This window comes from Brachycentrus maculatus, unplaced genomic scaffold (assembly GCF_059751285.1).
Source record: "Brachycentrus maculatus isolate JH-2025_06_01 unplaced genomic scaffold, ASM5975128v1 h1tg000483l, whole genome shotgun sequence".
NCBI classification, from domain to species: Eukaryota; Metazoa; Arthropoda; class Insecta; order Trichoptera; family Brachycentridae; genus Brachycentrus; species Brachycentrus maculatus.
Genome location: NW_028281230.1, coordinates 13,426 through 34,481, shown reverse-complemented (window position 1 = coordinate 34,481; position 21,056 = coordinate 13,426). Strand labels below are relative to the sequence as shown.

General features: G+C 32.1%; 1 protein-coding gene across 2 annotated transcripts in view; it reads right to left on the bottom strand.

The window, feature by feature from the left end:
• Positions 1 to 11,635, bottom strand: part of PAN2 (PAN2-PAN3 deadenylation complex catalytic subunit PAN2) — a 28,351-nt gene extending 16,716 nt beyond the window's left edge. For both annotated transcript variants that reach the window (XM_088272204.1, XM_088272205.1), the window contains exons 1-9: positions 11,420 to 11,635; positions 11,142 to 11,302; positions 8,521 to 8,690; positions 6,152 to 6,272; positions 4,689 to 4,891; positions 3,902 to 4,109; positions 2,624 to 2,763; positions 1,607 to 1,856; positions 18 to 146 (exon numbers count right to left, since the gene is read on the bottom strand). In XM_088272204.1, the coding sequence (XP_088128330.1) occupies positions 18 to 146; positions 1,607 to 1,856; positions 2,624 to 2,763; positions 3,902 to 4,109; positions 4,689 to 4,891; positions 6,152 to 6,272; positions 8,521 to 8,690; positions 11,142 to 11,302; positions 11,420 to 11,471 (1,434 nt within the window). In that variant the 5' untranslated portion in view covers positions 11,472 to 11,635. The remainder of the gene's footprint in view (positions 1 to 17; positions 147 to 1,606; positions 1,857 to 2,623; positions 2,764 to 3,901; positions 4,110 to 4,688; positions 4,892 to 6,151; positions 6,273 to 8,520; positions 8,691 to 11,141; positions 11,303 to 11,419) is intronic.
• Positions 11,636 to 21,056: the final 9,421 nt, after the last annotated feature.

Here is a 21,056-nt window from a genome sequence, read left to right as displayed (position 1 = left end):
TATAGATAGAAACTTACCCTACGATATCGTTTTGGAATGGCTATAAATGGACTATTTTCATTATCCATTACAAAAGAATTATTGAGATTATTTTCCAAGGATTTACTATGACTAGGGCTCACTGGTTGTTCGAAAATGTATGGAACCTGAAAAAGAAAACAATCATTATTAGGAAAAAATTGGGAATGTTTATTTATCCCCCCCCTCCTCTCTGTGTACATTAAAAGCGAATGTCATGCATTTAAAACCTGTCCATAGAGGCGTTCATATGGAGAAGCATATTCTTTTTTGACTAACACATCTTGAGATATGCGGAAACAGTGTTGGGTGTTCAAAAGACGTGCGACAGTCAATTGTTATGTGCACAGACAAAAGAATTCAGATATTTATGTTCGAAAATGGAATGTGCAAAGATAAAGTTACACACCAGTATTAAGTACCTACCCCAAAAACATCAGGGTAGGTACTTGATGAAAAAATTGGGATAAGTTTTCAACAACAAAAAAACTTTTTCCCGTGCATAAATTGTGTTTATTTTTTTGAATTCGGAATAATACAAAGTGATGTTATCTTACTACAATTTTATTTAATTTTTTTAATTATGAAATATTTAATTTATTCTTAGCCTTTCCGTAAACAGTTTTGATTTTAAGTGTTTCAATATATAATTTTAAAACCATTAATAATATTCAGTTAAGCCAATTTTATTTTCATTAAAAAAATGTCATTAAGTGGTTACAGGAATCCGCAAAGGCTTTATTTTAGCAGGTAGGATGATATGAAAAATATATCACAAGCATCCAGATCAATAAATAAATCATTTACAACCTCATTGTGCAATTAGTGGGAATCGAATTGTGCCGGGTTGTGGTCCTGTGGTTAGTGTCGCGGACTCTCGAGTCAGAGTTTCTCGGTTCGAACCCACTCTACCACAATTTGATACCTATTTCTAATAATGAGTCGCTTAGGCTCACAGAAATATTAGGAAACTGAAGTATTTTCGTAAATAATAAAAACTTATTTATTGTAACTTCAGACAGTTGGTAGAATTCCATTTAAATTGTATGAGTAATATATCCAAAATTAAACACGGTTATTGGATTGAATTCTACTTTTATTTACATATATAATATATGATAATATGTGACGCGTTTCGTCTTATTAAGACAATATCAAACACAAGAGTGTTTCCGACATCATCAGACTGGATGTCCCAGTCTGATGATGTCGGTAACGACGAAACCCGGTCGCTGGTCAAATAAAAAAGTGGAAAAGCTAAAAATATTGGTTTTAATCTAATAATAAATTAAAAATGCAATTCCATCACGAAGTGTCAGTGGATAATATAAATCTATTACAAGAGTGTTTGATATTGTCAGAGTGTTAAATAACAAAACAAAGAGCGTTTGATAATGTCTTAATAAGACGAAACGCGTCACATATTATCATACATATATGTAAATAAAATTAGAATTCAATCCAATAACCTTGTTTAATTTAGGATATATTACCCAAAAATTTATTTTATTGAAATAAAGAAACCGTGTTGCCAGTTTAGTAGCGGAGCAACCTGAATCTTGGTGATGGGGGCGCAGGTAAGCATTACCTGGTTCCTGAGGAAGGTGTGCGGGTTGGGCGCGTAGCCGATGGGCCCCTGCATCTTCATAGTCCTGAGCACCTCCGGGTCGAGCGGCTTGGGCATCCGGTACGCGGGCGCGGTGAAGCGCTCCGGCCAGTCGCTGAGCAGCTTCTCTCCCGGGGGCAGGGGCGGCAGCGGAATGGTGGACAGCGAGTAGCTGGTGTCCGTGTAGCTGACGAAGGGGAACTCCTGAGGGGGGTCGGGGAATTCAGTGTCTCTGCAATCGGTAAAGGGGGCGATCTTGTAATAACAGGTTTTAATCTTTACTTTCTCATTCAGACACCATTTCAACCATTATTTGTTTAATATTTTGAGCAACGACAAAAATAGACACCATTTTAACTACGCCTTTTAGACACAACTTTAACCCTCATTTAATAATTTAGACGCCATTTTGATTATACCTTAGTCATTAAAATACTAACTGTTCGCCTCCATAGCGTGGCGGTAAGCGCATCTGGCTACCATTCTGGAAGTCTCTGGTTCGATTCCCAGGGGGTCAGGATAAAAAATACATATTTCTTTCAGAAATTTCATAAAGACAGTTGATTTGGTGCAAATGATTGCTATTAATTGAATTTTTTCTTGATTCTTGACCAACATTTGATGGAATACATATCATTTTTCTACATATGCGATGCCCAATGAAAGATTGAAGATGCGTGATTTGACAGAGAACACTTTTGAAGAATAGATCTAGACCAATTATTTCCCATATTTAATATAAGTTTTACTTAGTAAATACCATTGTTTCTTAAAATCTGTTGTGACACGTATTTTGATGCATTCCGCATTATTTTTAAACACATTAGATTGCATTGATCACAAAGTGATAGGCGAATCAATTAATGCAATTATTTTCCGGTAAAGTAAAAAAAAGTAACACTCTCTTAACTTTACATTTCTACTAAACATATTTTTACCATTGGACTTTTGAAAAATGTTAAATTGAGAAATTGTTGCAAGTCACAAATAAGAGCTTACCTTGAAAAGCTATTGTAGATTGGTTCCGTGTTATGCTCCGGGGCGAATAAGTGCAGATGTCCCGACTGATCGCCGAATCCAAAGGCCTGACTAGTTGCGGCTATGTCGAATGTGAGACAGGCTGCATTCTGCGTGTTAACCTGAAACGCATGTCAGTAAAAGAAATATTAATAAAATCTTCACCTATTAGCAATTTATTATTATTTACGATTAATCAAAGAAAGAAGGCACCTATCGACTATCTCCAAGAGATGCGCCGAATGGATCGGTCACGTGTTGAGACAGGATTGTTTCCTGCACATAATAATGAGGGGACGATCGAGGGAATAAACGCACGAGGACGCCCACACTGCGAATATCTAAGCGACGAATACGACGACATGGGCTGCTCGACGTATGAGGAGCTGAAGAGGGTTTCCGAAAATAGACCAGAATGGCGAAGGAGATGTCATTTGTTGCTGCAGACCAATCCACAGGATTGAGACCAGAGAGAGAGAACAACTTCTTAATGTTTGGATCTTATAGATACCATAAGGGGAAGAAGAGTCATCGCTTCGACAAGGGTCACAACCCTCAGTAATGAGTAAAACGGAGAAGAGAGACCAATCACAAGTAACCCCAAATCCAATTCTGATCTGTACAATGTATTTTTCCATCATGCGCTCTACTAAAAGTAATCAAATAGAACGCTTATAAGCGTCTCTCGCTATCTACCAACATTAGATTAAATATGCTTCTAAGCGTTTCTCACAAACAATGTGTTATGCTTGCCAGGATACACTTCAAGGTTCATTGCCTTGGAATCGTTGGTCGCATGCTATTAGTGGATTTAAGTTTTGTACTGACATTTCTTGGTGGAACTGGATTTTGTACAATAAAATAAGAACTTATTAGTTTTTTTCCGAAAAAAATTTATTTAAGCGGTTTCGTCATAACCAACATCACAAGACTGAGGAAATTATATCAAATCATCATTGACATCACCGACATCTTCAGACTGATAAAATTATATCAAATCGTACTTAAAACCTTTACCAAAAGTAACATGTACAAGCTCATTCAATTTAGATGATTTTTTTTAGGAAAAAATTATGTAAAATCATGGTTTTCAACCCATGCCTTGTTGATTTTACAACATAGAATTTTGTGTATCGTCACACCAGTTGCTGGTCCAATAAAATTGATGAGGATAAAATTATACACATGGTTATTATATTCTATAGCATGCTTTCATTGGTCAGCTTTTGGAGAGCCGCGGTTGGCTGCCAGTCGGTGTACCTGGAACATGGTGAGTCGCGGTTCCTTGGTGGAGATGGTGTCCACAAGCTGCACCTGGCCGTGGGTGGTGACCACGGCCAGGCGGGAGGACACGGAGGGCAGGAAGCGCAGCAGGAGGGGCTCCACGCACACCTCCAGGGGGGGCAGGGCTCGCAGCGCGCGCACGTCGTATGCCAGCAGCATGTAGTCGCATGACAGGGCACCTTGGCTGGAATACAGTCAATAGTCAGAGAGTCAATAAAGGGACATGCTGCTGTTAACATGCTTTTACTTTAATCATTATAACATAAATGTGGAGTTATTTAATTGGCTTTATTATCGTGTATGTAATTATTTTTAATTTTTTAATGTACAAGCTGTATAATTCCCAAACAAGTAAAAATAAATAAATTCTTAACTTTTTCTAACCCTTATCCGCACCCGATGGTGCATAGGGCACTGCATCATATAAACGAAGTGTTATCTTGATCATTAACATATGAAGGAAAGGTTATCAGCCTTCCGCTTAAGGTACCAGTCCATGGTAATATTGAATAAATATTAAGAGTGAAAAAATCACTTGTATTTATTCGACCCTCCTGGGAATCGAACCCGAGACCTCCAGCACAGTAGTTAAACATGCTAATCTTTACACCACGGAGGCGGACAGTTTCATCTAAGGTAAAACATCAGTTTCTAAGGGTAAAACTGAAAGCCTACCATAGCCAATTCACACACCACATTGTGTAATATAAACCAGACTGCCGTGATTCTATATAAATAATTAATATTTAATTAAAAAAATTACTTGGAGCCAAAACCGCACGTGACAATGAGGTTTCCTTGCACGTCAAAGTCGCTGAGACTGCCCGAGTGCGTATCCAACACATGCTGTTGCCGCAGGGAGCTGGGGTCCCTCAGAGTGATGCGTCCGCTCGGGTCCCCCCCGATCAGCATGTACGAGTGGCGGCGGAGGATGGCACACCGCGCGTCGGCAGCGCCCAGAGAATGCTGAAATGTTAACAAAGTAATACAGTAGAGTCCCGAAAACTCTAATGTGGCCTAATGTGGACCGAAGGGTGGCCAAGTTTGTGACAATGCCGGGTTATCAGGAATGTGGTTAAAAAATAATAAGTGCGAGTAGTTTATCAGTCCGCCTCCGTGGTGTAATGGTTAGCGTGTTTAGCTACCGTGCTGGAGGTCCCGGGTTCGATTCCCAGGGGGGGTGAAAATAAAAATTTGTGATTTTACACTAAATATTTATTTGATATTACCCTGGACTGGTTCCTGAAGCACAAGAGTGATCACCTTGCCTTCATGTAAGTAGTGATCAAGATAACACTGCGTCAATTTGATGCAGTGCCCTATGCACCATTGGGTGCGGAAAAGGATTTTATAAGTAATAAGTTTTTCAGAAAATACAGTACTGTACTTGTATATATTGTTTGCTTGAGAATTTAACAGAAAATTAACTTATTTTGAATATCAAAAGCATTGTTAACTTTGTGGTAAGGTAATATAACACTCTCCTTATTTCTCCCACTTTAAAGTAGTATTACACAAGGTGCATGATAAATGATAAGGAGAGTGATGGAGAATTAACTGCCCAAATACACTTGCACAAAGGAAAAGTAAGTATTGTTTGCATGCTATGGGTAGTGATTGTTCTGACGAAGAGACGGGTACGTCTCGAAACCGGTAGACATAAAAATCTCGGTGAGTGGTTTTACTCTAATATTATTAACATTTTTGTAAAAAAATAAAGTAGAAAAGTAAGTACTTCATTTACTACATTTTACTTATTAGTCACAAGTATGTGAAATAATTCAGTAAGGATCTTGCATACATTTAAATAAAAGGGTCTCTGTGAAATGAAATTTTTCTCAAATTAATCACAGATACTGCCGCAAACTCACTCATAAAGTGACGAGAGAGTTCCAAAAATTAGCAGTGTGGTTATCAATCATGGGTAGAATGATGTACATGTGTATAAAGTGATCACTTAAACCAGGTTTTTAGCCCAGACTTATATATATTCTACATCATCTATCTTGAGATGTCAATGCCTAGATGCCAAAATTGATGACAATATCCAAAGTTTCATTACAATTTGAAATAATTCAAATATTTTGAAATTATTTAGTACTTCGGGTTTGCGACTGATTGCAATAACAATAAGGCTTTTGATAACATTATCCTCAATCAGAAAAAGCGGATCGTACCGTATTTTAAATTAGTATTGCACATTTTCAGTTCTTGTCTGAAGATTACCTGTTTGGTTTCCTGTAGTCTATTTAAATCAAAATCAATAAGCTTGTTTTGATGTCCGCCCATAACGATTCTGTGAGTATCTAATGCAATGAGGCACTGCATATCCAGCATACTGTCGGATCTGAAATATAACAAATTTATTATCATTTATTTATTATAATAAAATTATTATTCTTCTTCGTGTGCTGTGTTATGGTGGAGACTGACCGGAGCATTTCGTCGTAACATTACGTTGTAACATCGCTCGCGGCGAGCATCACCGAACATCCGAAACTATGGATGGGGCACTTGGCTCGGTGTAGACTGCCTGAATGCTCGCATTGTAACGTGTTACGTTACGACGAAATGCTCTGGTCAGTCTCCACCTTTAGGTCCCCCCAACGTTGGCAAACACTATGGCAAAGGCTTCGCGATTCTGCGCTGTCCGGAATAACTCTTCCACTCTTTTCATCCCAATCCAGTCGCAAATGTTGTGAAGCCACGATGTTCGCTTTCTGCCAGGTTCTCGGGGTCCTTCTATTTTCCCCATCATTATGATTTGCAGAATGTAGTATTTTTCTGCACGAAATACGTGACCCAGATACAAAACTTCCGAACCTTGATATTGGACAAGAGTTCTCTGTGTGATCCAGCTCTACTCTATAATAAAATTGGTTTAATAAATACTAATTGATGGGAACAAATTTAAATGCAAACCAACAAATATAGAAACAAATGCACAAACTTTTACGAACAAAATGAATGTGCGGTGATATCAGTTCGTAAAATTATTGTCATAAATTTATTTTTTAAAAAAAGTTTTTTATCTCTTAAATAGAAAGTGGCATAGATTTTTTTTTCATTGTAATGTTCAACTATTTTTTTTGTCAATAATATAAATATCTAAAATTTGTTCCATAATCAAAAATTTATTTAAGAAAGAAAATATAAATTTATATAAATAAATATTAGCGTAATACTGTAGATAAAATGACATGCATTTCATAGCTATTACTCAGGTAACCGGTCATTTCTAAAATTCATTTTAATTTTATCTTTAAAAATATTTAAAAATAAATTATGTTCACAATCATAATAAAAATAACAAAAGAATTTGGGAAAAATCTGGCCTTTGTTAGATATAATTTCAACTGTAGGTATTTGAAACTTTATTTTGAATTATGGGCGAAATATTGTTTCGATTTACAAGTTATTGAAAGTTTTATATGTAAACTTATGAAGGGATATTTTTTTTAAATTAATGCAAACTATGCTATCAATAAGCATCATTTGTATTTACGAGTTTTTACTAAAACTTCTCAAAAAGAAAAAAAAAGTATGATTTTATATGTGAAGGTGAAAACAACAATTACGCCTGTTAGAGTGCCCAAAAATTATAATAATCAAACACCTGAAAATTCAATTGTGTAGTTAATAATATAGGTTAGTAAAACACATGCCAACCGCTTGTTTGAACAATAAGTAAGAATGCTGTAAATGTAACAAAAACAGATATCAATAAAATACATAAAGCATTTCAAAATTCTATACACAGTAAACGCACATTTTTAAATGAATATTAAAAGTTATCAGTGTATGAAGAGTTCATTCAGAAATATTGGCAAATGTACCAAAAGAAACACAATATTATTTATAATGAATGATTGTAAATACAATGAAGGAAAAATAACATTTTAAATTTTTTTTTTTTTTTTTTTTTTTTTTATTTTATTTTTTTTTTAACTCGATATATTACATTTTGTTAATATATATTCTGTTTTCACTTAGCGGGGCAGTATAGATCAATAAGGTGAATGGCCAAGATACCAATATACACAGCTGCTAAGCCTATCTGTGGTATTTAGACTAGCGGTTTATAATGGGAGGACTAGTCCCAACACCATGGGATTGGCAAAATTGTCCTGGAATTTTGGTAATATTTGATATGAAGGACTCATAGTGCCAAAATTACATATATTTTTTCAAGGTATTTTCTTTTTGGACTTTGCCATGCGCCATCGTATTTTCGGGGACTATTTTTCAATATATATACAAACCTTTTGGAACTCGGATAAATTAGACAATCTAATAATTTACTCAACAATTAAACAAAGCGAATTAGTATAAATTCTACTAAAATAGTGTCAACATTTATTATTTCAAATAATGTTTTTTTCATTTTCATTTCTGATTTAAGTTTTACTTGGTAAATACTACTATTTCTTGTCAGTGTCTACACTGACATCAAATCTAGATATTCCTTCAGTATATATTAGGTTATGCGCTCCTGGGTTTGATAAATCAATTCTCAGGTTATAAATGTCTTATTCCAATTCTGACCCCTTTTTTGTCATTGACTACTATACTAGAAGTGGAAATGGCGGACTGACTTGTGCGTGAACTTGGGTATGCCTCTTCGTATTTGGTGCCGAAGGGATGTCTTGGTGAGAGCGAGAATACCACTGTCGATGGTCAGCAAGGAACGTACTTCTTCCGACGCGTGGATTTGGAATGAAGTGTACTTCTGCATTTGTGGGCCGTAGTAAGACGTCACGTGACCCTAAAATGAAGATCACATTCATATTAACTGCTTTCTGTAAAGAGAAAAAGCTGTAAGTATATGATAAATACCGAGTTTTGCATTTATCTTACTATATAAACAAATACAAAATTAGATATTATGACAAATATATGTATGCACAGTGAAACCTCTATCTATCATTTTAAAGGGACCTATTGAAATAAACTATGAATGCGGGAAAACAATGAATGCGAGATTAAGAAGTCAATACACAAGGAGATACGATTAAGTAAAGATACCGTCCTCCCTATCACCATAACCATTAGTAGGTTAAAATTCTCAGAAGAAATGCTTCTGAAAATGAAGGTACAGGCAGCGGCTCTTGTTCATCAATATCGACCACTTCTGATGTATGTGTCAACCTTGCATAACACAGGCTTTCGATAGTTTCTATCCCACAGGGTGGAATATTGTCATTGCATGTGACAAAATTGAGAGGAATGTAAAAAACACAGACACAATATATATAATGTGCAGCGTTATTCAAACGATGAATGCAGTAAAACGGAGATAGAGAAATGATTGATGCGATCTATTTTTGTATGAAATGAATTCGGGGTAGAAGAAATAAACAACACATCCGGAAAACGATTATTCGAGAAACGATAGATAGTTTCACTTAATAAGTATTATATATTTTTTATTTTGGCAAGGTTATTTTTATTATTAAGGTAAGTATTATTTCTTATATGGTAAGGAAAAAGATTTTTTACGGAATCATAGTACATGTCTAAATTGCTAAATATGGCTGTGAAGAATTTAAGGCAAGCGGTGGTTCGACTTCCTGAGAAATGAGGAAACATAAGAGGCAGCAACCCATGGTCGTTAAAAAAAGCGATTTAGTTGGCTAGGCTATGTACTTCATATGCCTCCCGAGAGACACTTAATCAAGCTTGCCTCTTTTACAAGGCATCAGGTTCTTGTCGCCGAGATGTCAACTACAGACAATCTGTTGGCAGTTCTTATCAGAACTTTAGGATGCAGACCTGGCTGATGTCTGGTGGACATGGTCTCCATCTGTATTGTCCGATTCACATATTATTACGAGGACTGGCTAAAATAGTATATGGCTGACTACCCGTGCCCGTGAACAATTTTGGTTCAATTATTTCCCAAGGTTTTACAATGAGTATCGTATCCACGGTTTTTTTCCCATGTAACGCGGTGGAACGGCATTCCGGCACCTTTTTTCAGATATTTTTATATTTTATTTTTCAAAATCAATCAGACAAAATAATGTTTGCACTTACATAGTTACAATCTATATTAATATAATTTGTCAAAATAATATAATATGGTATTGTAATGAATAATTAAATGATATTTGATTATTAAAATTTTGAATACTTATTTTTATTTGAACGACTAGTTTCGGAAGCCCGGAAGACTAGTTAGACCGAAGATGTTTCCATCTTTGGGTCTAAAAATATAAACATAACTCAATAAGAATAAATATAACTCAAGCATTATCGATAAAATTAAGAAAGGTGTGCTGAGATGGTTTGGACATGTAGAACGAATGAGTGAGGAAAGAACGGTAAAACAAATTTATGAGGCGAATGTAATTGGGAAAAGAAGCAGAGGAAGACCGAGAAAAACATGGCACGATCAGGTATGCCAAATACTTGTTAGTGGTCAGGTTAGGAGTCGTAACAATCGGCGGGTATGTATGAGGAGATGCATGAACGTGGAAGAGGCGAAGAATGTTTGCAAAGACAGAGTGGTGTGGCGTTCTATTCTCTCTGCCTACCCCTGCGGCGAACCGGCGTGATGGTTAGTCAGGGAGTTAGTTAGCTATAACTCAAGTGGTAAAAAACAAGTGTTTGCATTTGAATTTCATCTTGCTTACCAAAAAGTGAATGCCGAAACAATAAATAAGATATTTAGTAAAAAGCTTGACATAAAGTGAGTTTCGGGACCTTTTTTGTTTGAAGAAAGCCTTGATCATATCTATAATGTAATTGCTCAATGTGCGGACCACGAATATAATTACAATATCACAAAATAATCTTTATTTTTTATTTTCAATTTAAACAATAGTATATCCAATAACCCATATAATTTTAGCATCAAATTTTTGTCAGATAAAAATAATCGGATATTTATATTATAAAATGATAATATTGGCTATCTTTTAAATAAATTTTGAATTAGCAGTAATTTAAAACATTGAGGTCACCTTAATACATTGGAGAATGCATGCAATTTTACAGTCTGGTTGGCATTATGAGTGAAATCATAATTGAAATGAGAGTATTTATGAAATATATTTTAAACGATATAAGTTTATGATATAAAAAGGCAAAATAATATATTTATTTGAATATTATGCCAGTGACATCTTTGAAGTTACTTAAAAATATTGAAATTTTAAGAATATGAAAATATAATAAGACTGATAATGGATTGAAATATTTTTTAAATACTTACCCCTTGGTTCCCCATCCATAATAATTCTTCATTTTTGTCAAATATAACGCTGGAGACACCAAACACATCACCCCCATCTGACAGAGTGGTGGTGAGTTCGTGGTATTCAGGTTTGACCCCATTTACTCCAAAAGCGTCGACAAATTCTGGAGTAAAATGACCTACAATCAATTTAACACGACCTTAAATTGCAAATTTGCCAATTTACGAGAGCGGAGAACCCTTGTTTACGTATATCATTAGCGAACAGTTTTAACATATGTAAAATAAAAACTCACTATTTACTATATCTGGAGATGTTTCGCATAATTCGGCGTAATGGAAATCCATAATCGGCACCTTTTACGAATTTCATTTATAAATAAATATTAAAAAACAAGATTTCAAAAATAATTTAAAAATAAGTAAATAAACTCTAGATTGACATCTTGAATGAAAACAGCGGATCTCCGAGGCCATCTGGCGGTAGCTTTTCGCACTAATACGGTAAGTGCGTCATAGCCAGAATTTAGAATAAATTGCAATGCAATTTGGGTGTCAATAGACTGGCAACATTTCGAGTGGCGCGGAATTTTTAAAAACTATAAGTAATTTTGCAATAGTGTGCCAAGCCACCCGAATAAGTAAGTAAGTTCATAGTAACGTAAATTTGGATTGATTTACAATATTGAGTATTCTTTTATACATACCTACAAGCATTCGTTTGTTTCTTAACAACGTTTAATGCGATTTTTTGCATAACGTGCATTTATTTATTTTTATTATGTATAGATATTTTAGCAAAAAAGGCAATTTGTAAGTTTTGGCATTTATGGGGCTAATATGACATGTTGGTGAGTGGTTTCAAATATTACTTTACGTATTGTGTATTATTTGACTATTCTGCCTAAGATTGAACTTCCATATAACTTTGAATTTCGCAAATAAATCTAAAATCGTCATTGACTCCCAGTTAATTGTTTTGTTTATACTTTTTTATGTGTCGGTATTGCAAAGAATAACTTTTATGCCTTTTACTCATTGTTGTGTCAGCTACATCAATAGGTATTTAAATATTTGTTTATGCGTAGATTTGTTTATTCATATATTTGTATTACAGTGGAACCCCGTAAATCCGAACTCCGGAAATCCGAAATCCCGGGAAATACGAACAAGATTTTGAATAAAAATATTTGTCGGAAAAAATCAAGATTGGACTTAAAAAAACATTTCTTATTTCATAAAATTATTAAATATAACTTAGTTTTGTTTTTAAATTATTGAAAATTTAATCAAGTATACAGCACTGTACCTATATTGCTGCTCAAATACATACTGTAAAGATGGGGACTGACCGGAGCATTTCGTCGTAACGTAACATTCGCGGCGAGCATCCGAACATCGGATGGGGCACTCGGAACGAGCTCGGCTCGCTGTACTGACCTTACGAATGCTCGCATCGTAACGTATTACGTTACCAAATGAATCCGAATATTATGGTGGTCAGTCCCCACCATAATATTCGGATTTTGGAGTTCCACTGTATAAGATTAAAATGTAGAATATTAGGTGCCATAGGGCGGCGCGTACAACGTAACTACTGTAGTGTAAAGTATGTATGTACTGTTTTACAAATTTCTCTTTTCCTTTAACTATTCCTTTATCTTTTCCAAATCAGATTTGGCCACAACCCCAATTAATTCATATTTTCGAGACTCCACTGTATTGTAAACATCTTCACATATATATTTGTAAATTTATTCATTCGTTTATTTGTTTGTGGGTTTCGGGAAATAGACAAGAATGGCGAAGGAGATGAGATGTCATCTGTTGCTGCAGACCAATCCACAGGATTGAGACCAGAGAGAGAGATTTGTTTGTCAGCTTCCGTAGTGTAGTGGTTAGTGTGTTTTGTCCCGGGTTCAATATCCAAGGGGGGATGATAATAAATATTAGTGATATTACACTCTTATATTTATTTAATATTATGCTAGATTGATCCCTGGAGCGCAGGAGTGATCACCTTGCCTTCGTGTAAGTAATAAACAAGATAACACTGCGTCAATACAGTGCAGTGCTCTGTGCACCATTGATTGCGGATAAGGGTTGGAGTGGAAATATTTGTTTACTTGTTTCGTATATTTACATATTTTTATGTATTTGACCAGCTAAATGTTCAATGACACAACACCTACTAATATGTTTCTACTCAGATCGATAAAAAGGCAATTTCTAGGTGAACGTACAGTTTTACGTCTATTCCCAGGATGAACTCGTGAAAATCCAAACATATTACCTACCTAAGTAATGATTTTACATTTGGTAGCACAGAAGACTTTCCCTTTTTACGAAAGGTCAACTGAAATTCGAAATGACTAATTGTTTCTATAAAAAAAAAGTTGATAATTCAAATCACAAGCGAATTGCCCACAAAGCTTTTACTTTCAGAGGCTTGTATGTGGGTAGGATAGTAAGGATAGGTAAGCTCCATATGGCAAATTCATCACGAACCCCGAGACCAATTGAAAATAAATATTTCTTGAATTTATTTTACAATTGGCGGGAATCGAACCCGCGTCGTTAGTTTCGCAGTCGAGCGTCTACACAATTACGTTACAGCGCGTATGCTGATACAAAAATTATTTTTTTGATTGATGGAATTCAACATAGAAACACGATATTATACTCTTTAAAAATACTCACTTGCAAGTTGATATTAAGTTAATTAAATTTACAATGTAAAACTAAGTTGTTAACTACCATAAGTAAGTACAATTTTTTTTTAAATGTGATATTTAAAAACAATATCAATCTTTATCTTCCCTCTCATGAGATTTTTTTGAGTGTTGATAAAAAATTATGTATATGTAAATCTAAGAAAGAAAAAAAAGATAAAATATAGAAAAAATTATAATAAAAATTAATTATATTACCAACATATTTAAACAATAAATAATAAGTGTAAGTCCTTCTTCAAGCACAAAAGCTTAGTTTCTTTATTGCAGACAACTACGTTATTAATTTTTAGATTGTTGAAGTATAAATGTCTAGAAAATGAATTAAAATTATAAGAAAAAAACTTTTGTTACCATATTGAATAAAATAATAAAAAAAAAACTGTTGGCAGTATTCGATGTACGAAACTTTTGTTTTTCACGGTTAAATTCATTCATTCCAGTCTCTATGGATTAAAAATAAAACACGTATTTAGCATAGTTTTGGATATATTTGTTAGAATGATAGGTTTAGTTACGACATAAAATTAGAATATGGATAGTCATTATAGTAATATTAGTGATTTACATAGTAATATTTATACAATATATATTCCGTAATAATATAGTAATCGCTACTTTTCCATAATTTTTATTAGTAATATCCTTTGACACCACAATTTGTAAATCCATGATTGTTGACACATCATTATATAATAATAATAATAAGTAATTTTAATCAATATAATATTTAAAATCTAATTTTATAGTAGAAGAGTTAATGTTAATTTTATTATTGGTTCTGCTACTAACATGCGTAAATTAATAACTGAAAATAGGCACTCGTACGTAAGTGATTAGTTTGCGTGTAGATCTCTACATGTCTTGTTTATATTTGTGATTTGATAAAAACTGGTTATCTTGCAAAATCTTGTGAAATTAGTAGAAGTAAAGAAAAAAAAAAATTATTTAATAAAATGACAGGGTTTTGTTTGGATTCATTTTTAAAATATATTTATGGCTAATAATTTATCTGTCATTGCGTATATTCATTGAATTACTAAAATATACTTTACGTTTTGTTTTGAACCACTAAACGATATAATATTATTTACTCTTTATTGTGCATATACCTTCCATCGTTTAGTAAATATTAATAAACTTTGTCAAGTTTCTACAAGCGATCGTATATTTTCCAACCTCAATTATTAAATATTTTTTTACAAAATTATATTTTTACTTCGTTTCGAACTACAAACATTCATAAATACTAGCATATAAAAAGGAACATTTTAAACTGATTTATGGCACCTAATTCACTACTAGTTTGATCAAAATCTGACATACTACATCCTTACAGCAACTTAGGTAGGTATGTAGGTAGGTACTTGACATGTTTTATATAATTTGAACAAATAAAATATAATTCTTTGATCTGGCAGCACAGTCCTGTGTTGCTACCTTAAAATGAGTTATTTTCGCTTTTGGTACATTACTACTGGTCAGCAGTATGCACGAACAAGAAATACATTTTAGAATTTAAAATACATAATATATTAATTATTATTATTACACACGAGTTACGCTCTACCAAATGTAAAAGTTTGGAGGGACTCTAAAGGCATAGTAAAGGTAGAAATATAATATTTATACATAAATATATAGATAGGTTTTTTTGCTGGTCCCGAACACATGAAAATAAATTAAGCACATAACTTGTATTCGAGCAAAACATGTAAGTGTACAAAAACAGTTTGTATTTCTATTTATGGAAAGGGAAAAGGGATACCCAGTTTGATAAATATGTAAGTATCTACCTAGAAAAGGGCGAAGCTCGGACATTTTTTGCAATAAAAAATACTTTCCTTCTTGAAGAGTAGGTAGATACTTTGAACAAACGTGTATTTTTACTAAATTTAAATGAGAAGGTATTGAAATATATACATATAACACGATTAATCGTGGAAATATAATTACATTCATAATGATTTATCGACAAGTCCAACTAATAAAACTGAGCCTTTAACCTGCATAATTAATAGATTTAAATCATAATTAATAACAGGCAAAACATATTTCAGAAATGTATAATACAAACGACGAACACTGTACCAAATCCTCCTACCCATTTAACCAATCGGAGGATATAACGTCTATAGACGACGTTTTTTTATGTTGTTGTAATATGACACGACGCGTCGTGTCATATTTCAACAACATAAAAACGACGAGTATAGACGTCGCGACGTCTATACTCGTCGTATTTCCAATATAAACTGACGTAATACGTTTAGTTGTTATGATTTTCGATTGTATACTACGCAATGTGGCATATTCTTAGAATCAGAGTTTGGGTGTCCTTCAAATAGGTATAAATCGCAACCAAAAATTCAGACTGACTGCATTATATTATTAATTAAAGGTACATGTTTTGTGACAAGTAATAATTTCAAATACGTATTAGTTAGTAAGTATACTTATTCAATTTTTTATTGCTAGCAGGTAGGTTTATCAATTTTGTAATTACTCTTTTGTAAAAAGGCATTTTTTAGATCACGCTTTATTTGTTGGACTTGTCGATAAGGAGTAATTTGATAAATAAAATAATAAGAATTTGTATCTGTATATTTATATAAAGTGGTTTCCAATAAGCGTAGGTGGAAGATTTTTAATTTGATAAAAATAGGAATTATTATGATTACTTTATTTTTGAATTGTACAGAAATCAATGGAGATTTTTCCAATATTTTTAAGCTCAACTGTATAAGAAACTTCTTCAGTAAAATTTATTGCAAAAATTTGAATATCTAAAAAGTAGAATTAAAATGCTACTTTGATATTTAAAACAAGGATTAACTAAAAGTTTTAAAGCTGATGCTTTGAAATATAGTATAGTAAAGTATAAAGAAAAACATTCAAATTCATACAAGTTTTGAAAGCCGGTCATAAAAAATAAATAAAAATTATTTTGGAAAGCAACAAATTTCATATCATTTTTTTATGGTGTAAGTTTTCTATGTTTTTTTCAAAATGATCTGATGGAATTAACCTGATTTTGAAATTTAGGCATTAATTATTAAAGTAAGTAATAAGACATAAGTCAATCTGGGGATAGAATTATATAAATGATATGCAATAAAATTTAATATATACATATAATAAAATAATTGGATATTGGATTCGATTTATTACAATTAATTGGTTCATTATGATGCATTTTAAATTGTAAATATATTTATTACGTTCTAAATAAATTTAATTACATTTTTAAATTTTCAATACAATCTTTGTGTAACATGGTGTAGATGCGATAGTTCAAAACAAATATTTTTTAAAATTTTATAAGTTATATGTATTATAATATACATACAGAATGGTGTTAATAATTGACGAGAAACGTTGCCCGAAATAATTATTTTTATTACATAAATTATTTACAATTATGAATTAAAACATGTTTATAATTTTTAATTCAGACAAATTGTGATTATTTGATTAAGTATTAAAAATATTTTACAAGCTTATTCTAGAATATTTGGTGCTTTGGAATTGATAGACAATAAATTGACTGTTTAGACAATATGGACCCTAATATTATTTGATTAAGACTATACGAAAGTATAAGCGTAGGGTCTAATATTAATAATAAGGATAATCCATACACTTCCCTACATTTTTTATTACATTAAGTAAATTAATTTCATAGCATTTAATGTTATCGCCTTAATATTAAAAATTGAAAATATAAAGAATGAATGACTTCTAATAATGGTGAAATATAAAAAGAGATTAGTATAATTTATTTACATACTTTAATACAGTGGGACCCCGAATGCGGGTATCTACTTAGGTACACAATGTACGTACATATGTATTATTTCGAGAAATAAAAATACTTTGTGTTCTGATCCACTCACATGTGAGTGGATCAGAACACAAAGTATTTTTATTTATCGAAATAATATATCAATATGATCCACAAAGTTAATGCTTTCAATATTCAAAACATACGTACATACGTACCGTTCACACCCGAATATATTCGGCAAACGTTGGTAAAGCATGTTTGTAGATCCAATACGTCTTACGCAGAAAAATTCGATACTGGCACATAGGTATTGCGAAGTAAGCTGCCAAATTGACAATGTTGGTTGGACGTGTATTGCAAATCACAAGCTTGGCAAGGCTCGGGTTAGCCTCGTTATTTTTCTGACGAGTTAACATGTTGGGTGTAGGTTTTGTTTGATTTCGAGATGTATTAATTCTGATCAAATATTCATCTTATAATGTTGTTTTACAGATTATAATTGATGAAATAATATTTAATTTATGAAATGAAAATAATAAACTGTTAAAGTGACTGTTGATATCGTTAAAAAACTGACTTATCTATATTTACAAAAAGTGTGGTATAATAGTTTTTACGACTTAATAAAATTTAATTGCATTTTCAAGTATATATATATTTAAAGATATTAACTTGCAATGCATAATTTATTTGAATATAAAATAGAGTGTTAAAATAACAACGCATATTCTCTTTCTCGTTTACAAAAAATTATTTTATTAAATAATAGTATGAAAAGATGGTTGCAAGTTTTCACAAAAGTTGTAAATATAGTTGGCAATATTACATTTTTATAAAAAGGCGTGTACTTATTGTACTTTCAGAAACCCATTCTGAATGGGTTTTGAGCGCCACCGGAAATCAGTAGACAATACCGGAAGACAAAGTGCCCCAACTGTTGCTTGATGGTTGAAATCTGAAACCTAGTGTGTAGGCCTTGTAAAGATGCTATCAAATTCTGTGGAATAGCATACTACGGCTTTGTACGTTTGTCTGAATACAGAAAAAGGGTTTGAATCATAAAATAGAACGAATATCGAGGTGTACAATTGTACAAATAGACGAAAAGCGGGACCCCACTGTTTAAAAAATATAATATTCAATAAATGCTTATAATTCTACTAAAATACGCAATACATTGTATAATTAGGCTACAATTATCTAAAATATGTACGTATGGTTAGAATTTATAATTTATTAAGAGATTTAATGCAATATTTGTAAAAAAAATTGCTGCAATTATGATTATTAAATTTAATTTAAAATATTGAATACAATTAATATAATTTGTTTACAATTTAAATGTCTGATTCATTAAGTGTAATAATAGACGTTTTTCGGATAGTAAAAAATCTACAGGATATATTCTTATAGAAAAACTTAATTAATATTATTAAATATTTGTTTGGTGATCATTAATAATAAGTTTAAAAAATAATATAATTAACTTAAACGATTATTGATTCTAAAATTATTTTAAGCTGACGGGAGATCACTGCAATGTCTAAAAGTGGAGTTAGAGGACACAAGTTTGAGTTACCAAATGGACAGGTCCTGATATACTCAATTAGGAACATGATAAGCGGTACTGCTTAGTATATAAGCTAAAGCTGTATGTATTGTAGCTTACGATAAATATTAAAAAAGTACAATATATAAAAAATAACACGTATAAAAGGTGCATTGAGAATTCTGTGGTGGAAAAATTGAAGATACCAAATTCGCTGATGATTTGAAGGTTCATATAGTATGAATCCATAGTTAGGAAAATTACATTATTAATTTACTAAAGGATGGGCCATCTTAGGTTAGGATTATGAATCGGTTATAAATTAAAAAAAAACGGGAGTTTTTCGATGTTTTCTGAGAAATGTTTTTGGCTGAACACAATGAACGAGAATATGAACGGGTTGTTTTATTCAATAACGATCTAGTTTCACGAATTCGCTTCACAAATTGATCCACAAACTGCGATAAAGGTAAAAAACACTTTTTGCCAATTTTTATTCTACAATCTTACTGTTTTGGTAGAAGACACCTGTTTAGAAGAAATTTTTTATTATTTCGTAACCTTTTACAAGCGTAAAACATGATATTTCGTAAATGTCAAACATAAAACAATTTTTTTTTATATATTCTTGAATGTCATTTTACTTTTCAGACTCAAAATAACCGATAGTTCAAATTTCAAATATTGGATGGCCCACCCTTTATTTCGTTCATTGGGACATTACATTAGAAAACACTCATTATGTTAAAAAATTGAAATATGGCTGAATAAACGGACCTACTCAAGCGTTTGCGTGGTTAATATCAGAACTTCCAAATTTGAATGTCAAGTAGGTACATATTTGCAGGTGAAGTACCTATTCGTACTGCTCAAAAATATACGAATGAATCATCTTTGCATCGTCTATGGTTAAGCTAATGGTCGAATTTTTGGTATTTCACGCGACTCATAGAATGTTAGCGACGAAAAACAATATAAACTGCTCATTATCAATATCAATTAAATACCTTGAAATAAGTAATAAATAAAGCAAAATATGAAGATGAATTTTCATGACGTATTTTTAATTATAATTTTTTTTTGTAACATCGCCATAAATATGGTTTTTGAATTTAGATATAGGGGTTTGAAGTACCTTATTTATTTGTTTTCATAATTTTCAAGATTTAATTGAAAAATTAAAATATTTGAAGAATGATATAATGGTGAATATTACAGTGTATACATTTTCACTTAACCAGCCAATGACAGCTTGTAAGCCCTTTAATTGTCCAGATATTTATATTCTCATATTAATGTATCGAAGCTGAAATATTAATTAAATCTTGATTAATATTTTGAAATTTTGGCAATAAATGAAATGACGATGAAGTATCAATTGATCTTAAGAGTAATTTCATGACGTCAATAATTTTTTTTTGTTTTACTGGTGTCTATGATTTTTGGTCTGTGTAAACATTTTTAATGTTGTCTAGATTTTTTTAAGATTGAAATTTCAATTGATATATTTTTCAGTTTTACCCTTTTTAAATATGTAAGCATCTTTTGATATATATTCTACGAGAATAAATGATATATTTCCCAGCTATACCCTCATTTGATTTTGAACAAATATTTTGTGAAAATATGTGACGTAATTTTTAGTGTTTTTTTACCCTCTTTTTTAAATGGATATGTACATATATGTATATTTTCATACATGTTCTGCGAAAATATATGATATATTTTTCAATTTTTTCTTATTTACTTTGGATATATATTTCGTGTAAATGAATGATATTTTTCTTCACATTTACCCAGATTTTTTTATATAATTTTTTTTTAAATAAATAAATTTAAATTTTACTCTCTTTAAGCCTAATGTA